At 42.0% G+C, this 13,098-nt stretch overlaps 1 protein-coding gene across 2 annotated transcripts in view; it reads left to right on the forward strand.

The window, feature by feature from the left end:
• Window positions 1–13,098, forward strand: part of aff1 (AF4/FMR2 family, member 1) — a 68,775-nt gene that overhangs the window by 29,284 nt on the left and 26,393 nt on the right. For both annotated transcript variants that reach the window (XM_069187396.1, XM_069187397.1), the window contains exons 4-5: window positions 11,766–11,807; window positions 12,682–12,768. In XM_069187396.1, coding sequence (XP_069043497.1) covers window positions 11,766–11,807; window positions 12,682–12,768 — 129 coding nt within the window. The remainder of the gene's footprint in view (window positions 1–11,765; window positions 11,808–12,681; window positions 12,769–13,098) is intronic.

Here is a 13,098-nt window from a genome sequence, read left to right on the forward strand (position 1 = left end):
AAAAGAGCATATACTGTATGTATGTAAGTAATATGTAAGTAGGTTGGCTAGATAACCGTTGGGCAGCAAGAAGAGAAAAGTTGAAACAATTAATTAAACTTGAATTTAATGAATGTTACAAAGTTAAAAGGATAGAAACTCGTGTCCTTCGTGGGACTTGGGAAGCTCTGTCTTGCGTCCTCCGCTATGGAAGTTGGGCAGAGGTGAGAGGACTCAAGCGCTTGTAGCGTCCGAGCGGTATGCTTTTTCATTCTTTCCCCGAGCGGCTTATTTCCTTGGGCTTTTTCCCCGTTTCTGAGATCCAAGTAACAGAATATAGAGGTTTTCCTGGTTTAGAATCCGACTTGGCTTGCTTTTGCACACGAAGACATGTCGGCGGATTTCATCTGACACGGAAGGGGAAAGCAGTCGGCCCTCGCGTGTTCCGTGTGCTCTGGAATGCTGCGGGAAGGTGCACCTGGATCGATTCCCGACATCCTCAAACAAGTTGAACCCCCTGTTCTCGTTGTTCACTTGGAACTCGTTCTCGGCTCCCTGTCGCTATGTTTCGATTCGGGCGAAACGTGATGGGCACAGACCAGACCAGTCCGTCCCTTCCGGCCTGGCCCCTGTGTTGTTTAGTCGAGGCTGGGCTTCCCAAACGCCCGCCTGCTAATTACACTTCCCGAGGCTGGGTGCACCTGCAGCTCTAGCTCCGTTGTTGATCGTCTCTGCACATGGCAACACTGACAAGTTTAATCTCTCCGTGCTGAACAGGCAAGCCCTTTTCCCTGCAGGACGGCCTAATCCTGAACAAATAGCTGTGTGGTGACTCACGGCTCCGTTTGTGCAACTTCATGACAATAGGAACTGCTCTCTTTCAGAGAAAAAAAATCCTCTTTGTAAGCAGATATGAAATTATATTACTTTAAATATGTTTCTAATTTTGAGAAGGTAGCATGTTCTTTAATCGTGAGGTGTTCAGAGGTGTCAAAACATTGAGGGTAAGATGTTGATTAGCCAGGTGAATGGTAGCTGTCTGTAGTGGCAGCTCAGCCAATGCCAGATTGTACCAGAAGGAGCCTTAATCACACTGCCTTGTATGAGAGCAAAATAAGTATTGGGGTAGCCAGGATTTTAAAATTTGGGGAGGCAGAGAGACGGGTGGCAATTTTAAAAGACACTATTTGCCTCCTAAAACGGGTTGTTCTACTGAGAGGTGTCCTGCTGTGCTCGTCTGCACCAGTTACACCAGTGAGCCCCGTTTCCCAGCGCGGGCGAACTCCCGCCCGGCCTTCACCGAGCCGCCCGGGAATGATCTCCAGCGAACCGCCGCTTCTCTGCCCACAGCTCAGGCCCTCTGCAGCTCAGGCCACGCGCGCGCTCATACAGACGCGTTTGAGATGCTCCAGAATCGTTTCCTACGTTTGCCTTTTCTTTTGTTGATAAATCTTAAGAAAATCTGTGATTTTAGGTCACATATAAAATGGGGTGGCAGCTGCTGTAGCAGGACCATATTTAGGGGTGTCTGCGACCCCTCTGGCTATGCCCCTGGCACAAGGGGAATACAGACCAGGGTTTTAGTTTAAGGTTGGCATGTAAAATGTGGATTGGCTGAGCTCGGAAATTGGTTATGAACTGGTGTCTTTTCCCAACACACGTGCATTTCTTCTATGGACACCTATTCAGTTCCCAGTTGTTTTGAAGGCTCTCTTTTTTTTTTTGGACATCGGCATGACCCTGCTTGTGATCCATACCGTACCGATTTCTGACTGAGCTGCCGGGATATCCTTAAGTTTTTTTATTTCTTGACGAAATGAACGACCTTTGCGCGATGCGGTCTGTGAAGGAGGAGCTCCGTTGACTTTGTAAGCCGGGTTTAAAAGTTATCTTGACATGTAAGTGGCGGGGTTGCTGTGTCCCTGGCCAGCAAGTCCAGGCAGCTTACTGCCGGAGTCCCACGCCCAGGTTCAGCCATTTCTGGGGAACTTGGTTCTAGGTAAACATTGCCTTTCTTTGGAAAAAGTCAGGCCTTTTATTCTCCCTCTACAGTGTGTGTGTGTGTTACAATCTCACACTGCAATGTGTCCTAACAGAAACGCCAAATACATGTGGCTTGGTTCTTTGCACTTCTACCACGAGTTAAACGTGAAGCTTATTTCACTTTGAAACCTCAGACATGACACATTTAGCAGATTTTTTGGGTGTTTTCTGTCACCTTGAGATTTTTCGTGACCTCTAATTGCTGTTTCGCTGGTGGGTATTTACCGGATGAATGATGCAGGCACAGCGGTGATTCTTGATATGGGTTGGCTCAGTCAGCTGCATTACGTTGACAGCTTGTAGGCTGCGCTGTGGCTGGCTGGCTGTTGTGGAGCAGGTATTCCTCCACCCAGAAGTGAAATAATAAAGCAGGTGTGTGGATTAGCAGCCCAGTGAAACACTCACTATGCAGGGAGTTCACCGTTCCCAAGGTAATGAAAGTAAAAGTAAAGAGAGGTCCAAAATGTCTTAAATATGGAGCTGCACGTCGGCACACAAGACACTGCCGATAGGTAAAGGTCTGCTTATTAATCACCTGCTCGTGGTGGATGTATCCTAATATGTTGCATTGGGGTTCAAGAATACTATATGAAGAGAATAAATGATATAATGCGCCACATTATCTAACACCATTGCCTTTTGTAGGTCCCCAACGTTTGTTGTACAGATAAGACTGTAGTGCTGTGATTATTCTAACCACAGCAGCCCTGGGCTACTATACTTATTGAAGGAAAGGGCACATCTTGGGTGTGACTTATTAATTTGACAGCTTGGATTACAGGTTTTTGCAGTACCCAAACTGCTCTGTGGAGTAGGAAGGCACTTAAAAGAATTGTGACGTTGTTGCCCCATTAAAGAAATGGCTTGTACGCATTTGCATTTTCACTGATTGCAGTTTCTATTGTAAAGACACTTTTCTTTATAGTGTACACCTAGTTCTGTATTGGAGAAGACGATATGCTTCTGTTCAACTTTTGCTCCATCTGGCAAGTAGGAATGTTGTGATTGCTGGGTACTGCAATTGGTTTCTGTCTCCGAGTTGGTCACCATGAAACCAAATGAATCTATTCTTTGTCTTTGAAAGACAGGATAGAATGAACATGTGCTCAGCTCATTAGTTGAGAGATGGCAGATTGGTTGAAAAGTTGGTCTTCTGCAGGTGACCTGCACATCCTGCTGTTACACAGATGAGCATGAATTAATCCAGAGATTCCTTTAACATTAAAAACTGGTATTCATAATGTTTCCTCTAAGTCATGTTCCTTATATTTAACCGGCCAACACGATCCTTTGTGATCTACTGTGACGAGAATGACTACAACGTTTGGTCAAAACGCAAAGAGCAAATGTAAGTTAGGAGTCTTGTGGTAGGGCAACAAGTCAGTAATTGTTTGGTTGGTAGTCTTTGAAAACGTGCCCAGTATATTCATGCACGCTTAAAACAGGATCATATTGCATCCTGAATTCTGCGCTGTCAGGATGCATTGTTACATTACTTTTCTTTGCTCTTAGGATCAAGATGGCTTTAGTCCAGCAGGTTTCATAGGTCAATGTTAAGTGAACAATTTCTCTAGGACATGGAAGCTTTTCATTATGACCAGTTCTGCAAGTAATTTAAGTAACTTAAGTAAGAGATAAGTTGGGACTAAACTCTTGATGAGCTCTCAGCCCTCAAGGACCAGAGGGCTTAATTTAATTTAAGAGAATACTTTCCTAATTGATGGATAACTAGTATGTGTTCCCAATCTTTAGAGCTGGACTGGGGCTCCCCTCTTTTAAAGTAAAGGATAATTGGAAGATGCCAAATATCTCTTTGCTATACTCTTCAAGAACTGGTGCAAGGAGCACACAAGTAACCAAACCTGTATGCTCTTTGTCAAACTGAGGGTTTTATCTTATTTTCTCCTTTTCTGCCAATTGCTCAATAATCCATTTACCGGAAACCAGAAATTCAAACAGAAAATTCCCAGGCGTCCCTTATTTTATCCCGGAATGCTTTTGCCTAGATCCCTGACTTTGGGCAGCCCTGCCTTGTGTACGCGCAGAGACCCTGTGTCACTAATGAGTAACAGGTGCATCTCTTCATGGACTCTTCACCCCTAGTGCATTCTGAATTGGAATTCCCAGTCTATAGGGGTTATAGATAGACTCCAGTATTCTATGTTTATGCCCAGTAAACAGTCCCTGAGTCTGTTATAGCTGCCATTCTGTTTATAACCGGAGGAAACAAACGTGAAGTAACAGCAAGGCTGAGATGGAGCCAATTAGCTGTACTGTTTGTGCCCTGTTATACGCTCATTGTGTGAGGCAGTCTTCACAGCATTAGAGTGGAGATATTTCTGTTGCACGCTCTTTCACGTTGAGAATGCTCAGCTCCTGTACAGTAACTACAGTGTGAACGTAGATTCGTTTTTGAACACGTTTCAGCTGAGTGCAGACTGGTTAATTAGGGGCTGTCCAACAGAGTTGTCCATTTTTGTTAGTTGAATCGCTCTCGAGCGCGAATCCCCAACCCATTTTCCCCACGATATTTCCAGCCCATGGCAACAATGTTAACGGGTGAGTCAAGTCACTCAATACAGGTGTTGTGTTGTTCCTGTCTCATTTTGCTTTGCTTCAGCTGAGATATCCGTTTGTTACAGCGGTCCACTTTTATAGGGCAGTGCTTTGTAATTAAAACATGGTAAAGAAATCACGGGAAATACAAAATTACAGTTCTGCATCCCACTAGTTTCACAGCGTCTTGATGACACGAAGGATATGTATATACATAACTATAAAGGAGATAGGATCCAGTAAATGCTGGATTGCTTTTTTGATGACGGACAGACAAAACCTCTTTGCTTAAATAGTGAAAGATCAATGCTCTCCAATTATCAGTTTGTTAAACTGCCTAACAAGACGCTGATGCAGTACGATGGCTATTGAGACCTTATCCTTGCCTGCCATCTCATTTCTGCTCAACTTTTCATTGACAGTGAATTTAATTGCAGGTGAATTTTCAAGAACCTCCAAACCTACAAAAAGGCACACGTGAGGAGCTGCAAGTGAAACATGTCATGCTTCTCTTACAGAGTGCATGCAGAAGGCTGATGTGAGCACCGTTGAGATGAGACAAAGGTTGATCTTTACAAATACCCTCCCCTTTGAGTGATATTGCTGATGCTGCTCAGTTTGATCAAGATTTCTGAATGCCTGAAGGCATAGAGTTAAGAAAAGGTAGCGTTCGACACCTAGTTTCCCCCTTGCACGGTTTCTAAGGCTTTGCTTGCCTGGAGTGAGTGGTGTATTTCATTAACGCCTTGGCAGGCAGTTGGGCACAGCAGAAATTAGACAAATGTCAGCGTTCAGCCACCACTTAAATACTGCATTTCCTTACGGCGCCATGATGGCAGGCCGGCCGCTTTGCTGTACTGCTTCTATCCCGGCTCTAGCAGCTTCACTACTAAAAAGTTGTCATTCTCGATGGAAATAATCTCGGAGAAAGAAAAGCCAAATGGATAGGTGGCTATTGCTAAGCAACCCTGCACTCTGCCAAGGGCTGGCAGCCAAGCCTGTTATACCCTGGACTGACTGCAGCCTGCTGGCTCCGTGCTGGAGAGGAAATGAGACGCTCTCTGTGAGCCTTCACGTACAAAAGAAGTTGACCTTATGGCATTGATGAGGACTGACAGGGCTTGGCTAACGCAGGCGATCTCCCTTTGCCAGGTACTGCTGCAGCACAGCCGTGATCAGCTGGGTGCAGTCTGCAAAGAGATGATGCTTGGGTCATGGCATTTGAACCTGCGACTTTGACGTTTCCTGGCACTTCAGTAGTCACTGGTTTGACATTTATCCTCTACCTTTTGTGCTCTTAATCACTTGTAAGGTGCACCTGGCGTCTTTGAAAGTTCCGTTATGTTTGACTGTCTTGTTTCCTTGTACGGTGTATGATTAGGATCATTGATGCTTCACTAAACACAAAACTCCTTCAGTTTTGTGTTTAGTGACCTTCTGCATGGAGAGGCTGAGGTTTGTCTAGTAAAAGTACCTTGCTGTTTGCATGGGTATTCTCCAGATTGTCATCATAAATTTAGGAATTGGTTTTCTTATCTGATTTAAGGTTTATATGCGTCTACTGAACACGTGTGGTCCTAAGTCTGGGGTACGTTTTACCTAACTGGGTCGGACAATTTCATGAGAAACATCTGCAGTAAAATGATGGCCTACTTTGTCCTCTGTTGGATGATCCGTTGACGAGCTCAAAGATAGTTCAGGTGACCCAATAATTGCGACTCCCCATATGCTTCCATTGGTTATGTAAAATCTAATGGCTGTGTATACTATAAGGAATGAAAAGATAAGCTCCGATTACACTGTACTGCTAATCGCAGGGAACAAGGTTTCTGTGTCATCGGAGCCTCAAGGTTGCAAAACTCCGAGAGGGCGGTACAGTAAATCGTCCACATATTTTTGTGAGCTCTACACCAGTTTGAGGTTGAGGTTTGACACAACTGAGGCATTAAGGAGAAATGGAAGTTGCAGAGTCGGTGACCAGCAGGGTGGTAATTAAATAGTAGCGATTTCAGGGTTTAAGCACTATAAACTTCATTTGCTGCCCGAGTGTTTCCAGATGCCTTTTAAGCCAACCCGTCCGACTTCAGATGTGTATTTTCACCTTTAGCCATGGAGGAAATAACTAGGCCTAATTAAGTAGTTCTTGCCCGCGCTCTGCCCAGAGGAGATGCAGTTGTGTAGTTTTTTTGTAAGCAGCAGGCTTTTCAGTGTTAGCCAGCAGCTGTTCAGGCCAAGCTTGCTACAGCACCTTTTCTTAAGTGGCCCTTTCACCCACAATATAGAGACAGAATTTAAAAGCATATGTGAATACTTATTTTCCTGTTCCGATTTATTGTGACAAGTTGTAAAAGAACCTAAAACTTAAAAATCTTTTTTTAGAATCGGAATGCTTGGAAATGGAATGTCGTGTGGATATCCATGATCTTTTCTTGGCAGAGTGAAAGTAGTCATTGGGTGAACGTGCCTTTCCTACGGGGAGACCTTCAGTGCTGCTAAAGCAAAACTGTCCTGTATCAGGCTGTTTAAAAAATGTTTGTATATTTCACGCGCTTAGAATTATATGCAATTGTGAGATGTTTGTAATTAGAATCGATTACGTTGTGCAGGGGGTGTTGATCTTTCAAACAGCTGTTAGCCATGTTATATGTAGACCTTAGTGAAAATGGGAAAGGTAGAAGTCAAGGTTAGGTAAGTGAATTTCAGTTTCAGTGTTGAATGCTTTACATGGTCACATTTTTCTCCGTTATGCTTGTTTGGTTCGGAAAATGCGTAGCTCTTGCGCTACTTCATATTGATTGACTTTAATGGTGGGTGAGTGTTTAAATGTGTGTCTGATATTAGTTATGTTTGTGTTGTATGAAGTGCTACATGATAATTCAGTTATATCTATTAGAATTGCAAACTGACATTATTTTTCTCATTTACCCTACACCTTTATAATAACATGCTAACAGATGTAGTTAAATGATAATTTGCTGATTCTGATAAACCCCCCTTTCCTATTGTCTGCATCTAATTGCTTCAAAATTACTGTAAGTTCAGTGTGCATGCACAATCTTATTTGCTACCAAAAAAACTGGTATGACTGTTGTACTAGGAGTGAACTTCGCTTATTACTGGGTCTTGACACCAAAGACAACATAGTGTTCATGGGGGATTTTCACTTACCACATGTAAATTGGAATATTGTGTTGGAATTTATCCATGTTTAGAATTACATGTTTTTTATGTGGTTGAAGATGTTGCTTCTTAGCCGAGTTACTACAGGAGATACTCATATTAACAAGCCAGAGAGAGTGAATGCTACAGAGCTACAGGGGGAATGTGACTGTAATATGGTAACTTTTGATGCTCACTGGAAAGGGCTCTAAAGTTTCAGACTAAAGCTAGGGTTCATAATTTTAGGGAAACAGACTGAAGAATGGACCAGAGCTCACGAACGGTGAACAGGGTACAGGTAGATGCAGAGCAAACAGAAGCAACAAAAACCTATTAAAAGCTCAAAATGAATTCATCCCTCCATGTCCCAAGTACAGGAAAATGTGGCCTAAATGGTTTAGGGGAGAAATTAGGAAACAAAAAAACAAATCACAGAAGCACAGATTGCATGAAGGGGCCAAAGACTGGAGAAAAAAAAAGGAAAAGGCTGATCTGAGCTATAGGCACAACTGAAAGAAAATCTTAAAATTGTCATGAGTTGGAAAATAGTATAGGAGTGGAGGCTAAACGTGATGAAAAACGTCTTCATACTGTGAAAGAACAGTTAAAGGTAAAGTAAATACCAGTTGTTTACTCTGGTATTTATACTAGAAAATTGAAATGAAATAACAAGGGTCTTGTCTTCCACGCAGGGGAATGAAGGAAAATGGTGGCCATAATATGGCCCAGGTTATAGAACGAGTTCCAAGAATTTTAAATAATTGTAGCATAACAGATAATGAGGTATTATAGGAACTATTGCATCATAAGCATCATAAATCATTAGGATCTGATTGTATTTTCCCAGTTTTACTGAATCAAAAGAGGGATGTTGTCCTTTTCACTCGGATATTTCAACCGTCACTAGAGATGAGATGTTTCTGAAATTGGCAGTTTGTTAAAAAGGAGGCGAGGGGAACTGAACCAGTGAAAAATAGACAAATCAGGTTTTTTTTTATTACTGACAAAACCGAGGAAACAGTCCTTGGCGCTAAGCTAGAAGAAGAGTTACAAAATTAATCTTTAAGAGAGCCAGCATGTTATTTACAAAAGTGTCTTATTTTACATTTATTGAATTCTTTGAACGAGCACCAGGGACTAGAGCAGAGCTCTAATGGGTTTATATCTAACGGGCTTATTATCCTTTTATAATAATTAAAAGGATCCATATAGTAATGATTATATCTGTGGATTGGATGGGCTTCTCTGAAGCATACACCATGATCAATTTAATTTCCAGAAGATGTTTGATAGGGTCTTCATTAATGGTTAATTCATTTATTTCGCATTAATAGCTGTAGGAGTCCGGAGTAATGCAGGCACTTGGATTGAAAACTGATGAACAGATGTGAAAAGGCATGTCATCTCAAGGAGCATAGCCCCTAATTAGACTGATAGGAGCTATGGTGTACTGCAGGGATCCGTAGCCTGTCGTTCTTCCTGATCTATATCCATCGTTTAGATTCTGTTATTATTTATCAAGGCTGTTAAATAAGCAGGAGTACAGCACAGAGTGACACAGATACTGGGACCCAAGGGACACTGGGATTACAGAAGGGTTTAAGATTATGGATTGAAATATTACAATGAAATTTAGCGTTGAGAAGTGCGAAGTGATCCATGCAGGAAGTAGGGACATGAGCTATCCCCACTACAGTGGTGGTTTCGAGCTGTAGGCAACCACACGCGATGGGATCTTAGCGTTTCTGTGACTCCAGCAAGACAACATGGGGAAGCAATTAAAAAAAAGAATCCCTCCGATATCCTTTAGAAGAGTGTGTTCAGTTTTGGTCACCCAGCCACCGAATATAGACTTGGAAGGACTTGAAGGAATAGCAACAAGATTGATTCCTCCTCTCATGGATTGTCATATGCAGACAATTTTAAGGACCTAAATATCTGTTTAGTTTAGAACGAGGAGGACAGAGAGGATCCGGGTACAGTAGGTCATATTTTAAGGGGTCTTTTGGGTTGACCCCAAGGTCTAAACTCCGAAAACAAAACAAGGACAATGGTATGGGATCAAAACTGAAAATTAATTTAAGACTGAATAGGAATCAGTCTTTCGGAGTCTGGTAAAGGCTGGTCCGCAGTCAGGTGGCCGAGACTCAGGAAGTTGCTGGGCCAGATTTTAAGGTGCTTAGCTACCAAATGAGCAGGATGGCAGCCTGTCTGCTGGGCTGTCAGTGGAGGAGATATTCAAAATTGCATGTAAAGCAATTTCATACTGCACAAGGCTCGGACACTGCTGGGAGTCTCTTTAAAACCTACCCCTAGAAGAACTGTGTGCAGCAGCGGCTGAATAGCAAATCTCAACACAAGTGCCATTTTCTTCCTGTTGCCTAGAAAGGTAGTAACTTCTAAAATTCTGCAGTGCTTAATTTGCAGTGCAGTGCATGAGGGGCTCATTCAAGACTTCTCCACACAGTTTATTCCACGGGTTTGACGTTCATGCATGTGAAATTGAAGGCCAAGAATGGAATGATGCGCCCGTGTCATTTTTTTAATATAAAAAATGGTAGAAAGTAATTGCAGCTGCTTAAAGCTTAGTTATTTGCGGTATGTGTTGCAAAGTCACTCTTTTGTGCATTGGATCCTTCCAAGTCGATTTACTTATTTAGAGTGGAGATGTGCTCTGGGGTACTATTTTTAACACGGAACAGATGTCTCCCAAATGCTACGTTTCTGTTCAACACCCACACGGATTTCATTGCCTGGGGATTTAGGCCTCCATGACAAGCTCTGTCTCATTCGGAACATGTCATATATTTCAGATGAAAGGGGACTGAGAACTGAGGATTTGGAGAGAGTAGAGGAATCTCCTTACTGGCAGAAGCTAAAATCCAGTGTCCCCTTGTTGAATGAAACGGAACCAGACTGAACTTTTCCTTGTAATGCTGCTTGCTAGATGTTTGGCAGAATTGACCTCTTGTGTCCGATGTGATATAACAGACCTCCTGTAGATGCTGGAATTGTATTTAAATGAAAGATCAACCTAAATGTATAGATACTTTTTTCTTGTCCCCACCCCCAGAGATCTCAATCCTTGGAACTATGAAGAAACCCTAAGAAAAAAAAAATGAAACTTGACATCTAAATTTAAGTTTTTTTTTTTTAAGTATAATAAATTAAAAATGAATGGAAAAATGTCCTCAGTAACCCAGGTACAGCAAGAGGGCAGCTGTTTTATTTTATACCTTAAAAGGGCACTCCTGCTTTTTGACTGTCCAGATCTGTGCCATGCATTGATTTGTATGGAGCCTAAAGTTTCCATATGTTTAAGGCTTCCTTGCAGTTAAATACTCATTGAAGAATAATTAATTTTTCCGATTCAGTTGTTGTGCTTCGAGGTCTGTATTTTATGCTGAGTGCAGTGATTTGATTTGCTCTCCATTGTTGTGCGTGGTGAGAGCCTAGCACTGAGCACTGCTCGTTTCTCTTCGGCATGCCAAGAAGCCCGGGTAGGATTAAGGACCATGTTGTCATTTCCCCAACCTTTTTATTCAATAAAAGGGCTTCCAGCACTATTATGAACTTGTGACACAAAGAGTAAATTTCTAAACGGGAAAGAGAAGACTCTTGTTTCAACAGAAGCTGCAGGTTCGGTATGACCCTTGTTTTGAGACCCGGCTCAGATGGTACTCCTGTCTTTTTAGCAGTGTAATGAATTCTGCTGTTGGCGGTGTTCAAATTTCAACCTTTCAACCAAAAAATCTTTCTCAAGGAACAAGCTCTGATGGAAGACTACATGTCTAGAGCACTAAATCAGAACTGAAAAGTCAAGGAAAATCCATATTTAAAACTGACTAAATCTTGCATGTGTTTTTCTAGAAATAGTGGAGTGCCAGGTAAGAATGACATGTTTTTTTTGTGTGTAGGGCTTATTTAATTTTACTGTTCAGTTCGATGTTGGCAGTTTCTGTCACCTTTTCTCAATTTGCTTCCTTCTCTTTCTAAATTTAGTTTTTTCTACATTTTGTTTCCTACAGACTTTGTCAAATGAGGCCCATTGTGTGGAAGAAATTCTAAGGGTGAGTAATTTTTCCTTCAGGCTTTTGTTTTCTTTCTGTTAACACAAGTTAAGAATGAGATAGGTCTTTGTAAGGCTCGCTTTTTTATGATTTAAACACAAGTAACCTCCAGTTATTCAGATGTATACCTTTGGAAATAAAACATTCATCACTGCAAACTCTGCATCTTCTAGTGTCACACAAATCAGTTTGTGTTCAAGCTGCTTATTTTGGATTGCTTTTTAAAGGAGTTACTGGCCGACTCCAATTCTGCAATCGGGTGAAAATTGCATATTAAATGATGAGAATGATCATTGATCAGCACCCAAAAATATGGAAGTATTAGAAAAATTCCTTTTCCTCTCTTGCTGGGTGTTTTTTTTCTCCTCCCAATCATCATAGCCTGATCAGCTGAACACAGTGTCAAAATGTATGTTGAGGAAGGCCAAAGAAACAGCCCTGGGAGCTACAGTACTCCTATCCCAACTTGCAATTTATTTAAAAATGTCAGGAGACAGTTAATGTCAATAGCAGTGCAGAAGCTATAGGCTTCCTTTGCAAATAGTACATAGGAATCAGTAATGTGAAAGCACCAGGTTTGTGGAGCTTTCCCAGATGTAAAGTTGCTGTCTGAATACTTTCAGAGAGCACTGTGTAGTATGTCTAAACAAGCTCAATTCAGGTCCTGTCGTTGGCTTCTTGTGAGGAGAATACACCTTTCTCACTGCAGAAGTGCCATTTTGGTCTCTCTTGATCACTCTGGAGTCCTGTGCCATATAGCAAATAAACTTTTTATAACCCCTCAACTCCAGAGTGTAAAATGGATGTTGTCGCGTCTCTGTGGAGTCTTTTGGCTCGTAATGCTTCCTTTTTTCATTGGCTGCTGCTTTTACAGGAAATGACCCATTCGTGGCCTCCTCCTTTGACAGCCATTCACACACCGAGTACATCGGAGCCATCGAAATTCCCCTTCCCTGGAAAGGTGGGGAGTGTTTCTTTCTTGCTGGGTTCAGTAGAGGGCAGTAATATCAGGAATTCCAAACTTGTTGGGAAATGATCCAAAAAATGCAGTACAGCTTGGATTGATAGGTTGGATTGAAAAATCTACAATGCAGTAAAGCAGGTGATATCTTTTCCTCGTTAACCTGAAGATTGATACTCCCCCCTTGTTTGTCTGTGTTCGTTCATTAGTGTTGTACCATTAACTGATCCATGTAACTGGAGATACATTTGGGTTCTGTAAGACTTAATTCAATGTTCAAATTCCACCTACAAGGAAAGAATGGTTCAGACCCAATCAGCATCTTAAATT

The sequence above is a fragment of the Lepisosteus oculatus genome, chromosome 3 (assembly GCF_040954835.1).
Source record: "Lepisosteus oculatus isolate fLepOcu1 chromosome 3, fLepOcu1.hap2, whole genome shotgun sequence".
NCBI classification, from domain to species: Eukaryota; Metazoa; Chordata; class Actinopteri; order Semionotiformes; family Lepisosteidae; genus Lepisosteus; species Lepisosteus oculatus.